General features: G+C 33.7%; 1 protein-coding gene across 1 annotated transcript; it reads right to left on the bottom strand.

The window, feature by feature from the left end:
* Positions 1-3065: 3065 nt before the first annotated feature.
* Positions 3066-5893, bottom strand: TRIADDRAFT_54728 (uncharacterized protein; the record flags this gene model as incomplete). The annotated part of the gene is made up of 4 exons (XM_002110544.1): positions 3066-3123; positions 3640-3723; positions 4174-5267; positions 5738-5893. The coding sequence occupies 4 exons, from the start codon at positions 5891-5893 to the stop codon at positions 3066-3068; spliced, it is 1392 nt and encodes a 463-aa protein (XP_002110580.1).
* Positions 5894-6000: the final 107 nt, after the last annotated feature.

Below are 6000 nucleotides of genomic sequence, written 5' to 3'. Positions count from 1 at the left end.
ATGGTAGTTCTTCTTAACTGTTAAATCGAAATCAATGATAGTGAGCACTGATTACAACTGTAGTATACGTTAAAGGAGCTGGCGCTAGGCTTATTGAATGATGGTAGTTCTGCTTAACTGTTGAATCGAAATCAATGATAGCGAGCACTGATTACAGTAGATCGAAGAGGAGAATTGATGTCGTTGCTATCCAATCGTTACCTAGACAAGAAGCGTTTCTAGAACAATATATAGTGACTAGCGAGCACTGATTACAGTACATGGAAGAGGAGTTGGCACTAGCTTATGGAATAATGGTAGTTCTGCTTAACTGTTGAATCGAAATCAATGATAGCGAGCACTGATTAGAGTAGATCGAAGAGGAGAATTGATGGCGTTGCTATCCAATCGTTACCTAGACAAGAAGCGTTTCTAGAACAATATATAGTGACTAGCGAGCACTGATTACAGTACATGGAAAAGGAGTTGGCACTAGCTTATGGAATAATGGTAGTTCTGCTTAACTGTTGAATCGAAATTAATGATAGCGAGAACTGATTAGAGTAGATTGAAGAGGAGAATTGATGGCGTTGCTATCCAATCGTTACCTAGACGAGAAGCGTTTCTAGAACTGAATCGATACAAGGTGGAGTAGAGTGATGTTTGGAGCATCCAAATAGACAACTTTAACTATCGTAAAGCATTGGTTTGAGCTCTTGATCGTAAAAGAATAGATTGAATTGAAGTAAAATACGTCCAAAGTACAAGTGCAGTCCTACCAGAAACGAATTGGATGAGATTTTACTTTATTTATTTACTACAGGATCATCAATTTATTGGCGATGATGAATTTGACAGTCTATAAGCACTGCCTTTACCCATACATGAGTGATAAAGTAATACTGTACTATATACCTTACGATCGATAGTAGAGACCAAGGGAGTCCGAAAATTATTTCGCTACAAACTACAACGTCCAAAATGAGACTTATGCCTTGCTATTGCACCAGCTAGCTAGTTAATTTGTATGAGATCGTCGGTATGTTTCCAACACATATCGACAATACATCCAAGGGGGGCGACAAGCCTTTCATACTATTTGTACTCAAGTGTTGCCAATATGACAATTGGCTATGCGATTGGCAAGAGTCGTGTCTTAGGTCTAATTTCTGCTGTTCGATGCAATCTGATAGCAATGACTGTCATCAGTAGTCCTGTTCTAGTACCTTTTTCTAGTCAGCGTAGTAATTGTTATGTGCTATGTGCTATTATTATGAGCTAGATACTGCTCAGAATGTCGTAAATTTCTTCAATAGCCACAAATTTCGCAAGCGAATTGACATAATCAGCAAAGAAATATATTTGGGCATTTCGCAAATTGACTGGGCATTTCGCAAATTGACTGGGCATTTCGCAAATTGACTAGACATTTCGCGAATTGACTGGATTTCGTACTTGGACGGTAACACTACCATGGAGGCCAGAAGAACTTCTTCTTCTTACCTCGATGGGTGCTATAGTTGGACACTTTTCGAGGAAGAAATGCCTCGCTATAGCTGGGCCCTTCAATGCTGATATTAGTACCACCATAAAAGTTGACGATTTCGTCGTCAGTATAATATCTATAGGTTATATTCTGTAAATTTTTAATTTGTTTCTTGACCTACTGTATAGTCAAGCAATTATACAAACATGCGATATTGATATATAATTATCCTCCTGTATTACAATCATTTCCATGATAGCTATTTACTATATTGTATTGTGCATTTGAATCCTCTTGATGAGCAGCCTTATTCAATTCTTACCCATATCTTGACTTGAAAAATTTGTCTACTACATTTATTATGTAATTATTCAATTATTCTACAGTACAAGCCGCTGATCCATTTCAGTTTGAATAAATATCTGGATAGAATAGCTCCATCTATGTAAAACCCATTGTTATAGGACACTTACCGCTAAATTCGTAATACTTGTTCAAAATTCAATATATCCTGATACTAGCTTTCAATCTGAATTAATACTATTGTTAGTGGTATCGTAATATCCAGCAGTTTTATAATTTACAACGATTTAAAGTAATACCTCGTTAGGTAAGCTTATTTTGCAATAAAATCATAGAACCATCAATTAACATACATTTAGCCGGTTCATATAGTCCTAAATGTGTGTAGACCGATTACACTGACAAAAAGTGATATTTAATATTTAGTATACATTGGTTGAATAATTCAGGCCATAATACTATACATGGAAACTTGCAAACTCTTCCTTATTCTACTACAATATTGACATCTTGATTACATTGTAATAATCTATAATCAAACGTTTATCCACTTCAAACAAGATCAGAGCAGATGGCTTAAATCTGTAAGGTAGGGATCACTGATTATGATATGATACGTAGCCGACATTATTGATAAAGACAGTGTAATATACTGTAAGTGAACATCTTAATTAATTCATGCATATAAAATTAACATATTTAATAGTATATCTAGACATATTAATAAAATACAGAATAGAATATTAATGCACTTATTTTCTAACTTTTGAAATTTACTATGCATCATAACCAACATTGACTTCAATAAAACATTTCATTAATGATCAGCCTTGCAATGACCGTGCATATGTCTGTATATCGTATTATATTTGCCAATCACATTTGTGTTTAATATGCCATAAACTTAGTAAAAGAGTATGTAATATCTAAAGCGTTAGTAAATCGTCTAGTTATATACGTATAAATTACATTTTAATGCTGCATTAGTCAGTTTATTCATTTCCTTTCCTTATCTAGAATATGTAAATTGTTGGCCTCGTTGAAATATTTGTGATGCATAGACATCTTTGCATAACGTATGACTACCGGCAGTCAATGGTAGCAAACTAATTTTTAACGCTAGCATGCATATGCTATTATCAACCAATATGAGAGACACATGAATTATACAGCTACTGATACTAATTCCATTTTTTTGTCGACTTGTACATTTTTATTGCAGTTGTAGAATTTTGCAATTTTTTCATTGCTATAGCATAATTTAATTATAGTCAATATTTGCGTGACATATTAATTCTCAATCTATTCGTGGTAAGAATGTTAGACCTTCACCAAGACAACAGTGATAGAGCATCCTATAACCATTGTATTTATCCGTTAGAATATATAATACTGGATAATCGGAACTGAAATATCAAATCTCGCTTCAAAGTTAGCAATTATGTTTGCTATGGCCATCGCATTACACAATAATGCACAGAAGATACTAACAGTAAGCAAAGTGTTCACAGTAATGCATGATATTGTACTTAAAATCGCTCGTATTGAATAAATTTCTCTCAAACTTTTCTCCTACGCAATAGAATATACAAGTAGGTACAAAATTATAGCACTATTACTATTACTAGCGTAATTCGTCCTGTGGAAGAAGATAGTAATAATCCTTGGTTTATACAAGAACGCTATTTATAGTCTACGTTATTTTAGATTGTGAACTATAGCACTAATTCTTATAAAACTTTATCGTACGATATAGAATAATGATAAATATAATAATGACAAGTAAAATATCTAGATTGTAAAATTGATAAAAGTATAAACTCTCTCCTTCTACTTTTAAATGATGAGCTCCATCGGTTTGTATGACATACTCGATCCAATCGACGATAGCGTCCGCTGGCGATCTTCCGTTACTTTTAATAATTTTAGCAACTTTGGCTACATTCTCTTTGTACCTAGTTAAATAGATTCGATTTTTAAAGCTCGCTAGTACCATTTAATAAAGCACTAAGGGCACTACTATGCTGTAATATATTATTTATTACATGTAAACGTGCCAGCATAACTGAATATATCAAATTAGTTGAAACTATAATTACTGCTTTAAGTAAAAACTTCAAGCAAAACAAGTTTCGTGTACTGTACAGTAGTATAAGCATAGTACAATATCAGTAACAGTAAATAAAATTACTATTGAGCTACTTTGGATTGAAATCAGACCACAGTGTCATTAATGATTTGGTTTAAAATTAATGATGCAAATCTTTTCCGTAGTAGAAGAGTGTATGTACTGTATGTGTTCTTCATCTTAGTAATTTCTTGTCAGTCTGTAACTGATATTATAAATTGTAGCCCTAGTCTATAATTATACTATTATATGAAGACATATGACTACTAACTCATACCTTGAGTTTTCTACTAATTCTGTAACGGCATTGATCATATCCGCAGCTTCAAAAGAATGAAAATCGACATGTATTCCGATGCCTGCATGAACCATTCTTGCGGCATTTCCCATTTGTTCGATCATCGCTGGCATACCTATCATTGGTACTCCATGATATGCTGCTTCGTATAAACTATTGCATCCACAATGTGTTATGAGTGCAATGGTTTTATTACATCCAAGTAGGTCATTCTGTGGTATCCATTCCATTATTTTAACATTAGATGGTATATTTTGGATGTTTTGCTTCGTTTTCCATATAATTGTATAAGGTAATTGTCGTAATGCTGTTACCATTTCCGGTAGTTTTTCGTTAGAAAGTTGAAGTTCACTTCCAAACGACAAGACAATAATAGTTTGGTTCTTTAAATTTTGTATAATATTTTCAAATATTGGAGGCAATGAAGATGGAGGTCTTGGAGTAACTGGTCCGACAACATGTATATAAGGAGGCAACGGTCGGGCATATTCGATTGAGAAATCGATTGAAGACAAGTGCAGTGAAAATTTTCTACGTAGTTGATCCAGCGTTAAATGCATACTGATATTATGCTTTAATCTTAATTTATTAATAGCGCTTGCAGAGATGTAATTCATAGCAGCATACATAATTTTACCTTGGATTACATTAATAGCACGTTGTTTAAAGGTCATCTTCTGTGATGATATCATAGAACCATGAATCGGTATATATGTAGTCGGTTCATATTCTCCTAGAAAGGTATGCATGCCGGCTATGCCAGCAGAAAATGACATAATGATACTTGGCTTATTTAATAGCTCAGGTAAGAGTATGCTACAAACGTATAAATTGTCTGTTATTATAATATCGACATCTTGAATAGATTGTAGTAACGTTTTATTGGATAGCGTAGCATCGCAATATCGGCTCTGTATCTCATAAAAGTTTCGCAGAATTTGTAATCGAATTTTAGAGGTCAACATTTTCTGTGAATCCATTTCAGTTAAAGGTTCGTCAACTTCATACAAGGCTAGAGCAGAAGGCATAAGTCTCTTTAAGTAACGATCTTCATTTGATATAATGGTAATTGCCTGTTGATTAAAATAGGATGAGCGATTAGTGTAAGAGCTATTAAGTAAAGACAGCATAAGATGATATTAAGAAGATATTTATGAAATCGAATTTTGGCTCAGGCAGTTATAATATTCCATTTTATGCGGTAGATTTAGACGCATTAGTATATGAAATCCAGAGATACCTAATGTTGTGGTATTATAATACAGTCCACCGTATTTACTTATTTTTAGCCTTCTGCAATTTATTATCCTTCATAGCTAACTTCGAATTCGATCGATTTCATCATCGATAGCAAAATCAGCCAATGTACAGCTTAATTGTGTACTTTATTACTTTTCATAATTACATTTATAGCTGATGGCATAAATTTAGTAAAATATCTAAAGTGGCGATAAACTATGTATTAGAAATTTATGTTAACTACATCTTTTAACGATGGCCTGTCCATTTGTTGATTTTTTCATTTTACGTATGTTTATGTAACCTGATGGCCTCGTTGAAGTATTTGTCGTGTAATGGCATCCATGGATAATGTGTGGCTACCAGCTACCAGCGGTAGCACACCAACTTTCAGTGCTAGTATGCATGGCGTTGATATTATCAGCATAAAAAACACACAAACTCTTGAGAGTGTCTTCATTTTTTTTCTGCCTATTTATTTGCCTTACAGGCTGCATCAAAATGGGACAAGTCTTCAACTTAGAGGATACTATTCTATTTGTAGCGAATGCTACTGTATTATACTTC

This window comes from Trichoplax adhaerens, genomic scaffold (genome assembly GCF_000150275.1).
Source record: "Trichoplax adhaerens TRIADscaffold_3 genomic scaffold, whole genome shotgun sequence".
NCBI classification, from domain to species: Eukaryota; Metazoa; Placozoa; class Uniplacotomia; order Trichoplacea; family Trichoplacidae; genus Trichoplax; species Trichoplax adhaerens.
Note: the sequence above shows the minus strand (reverse complement) of the source record. Positions and strands in the feature narration are given on the sequence as shown.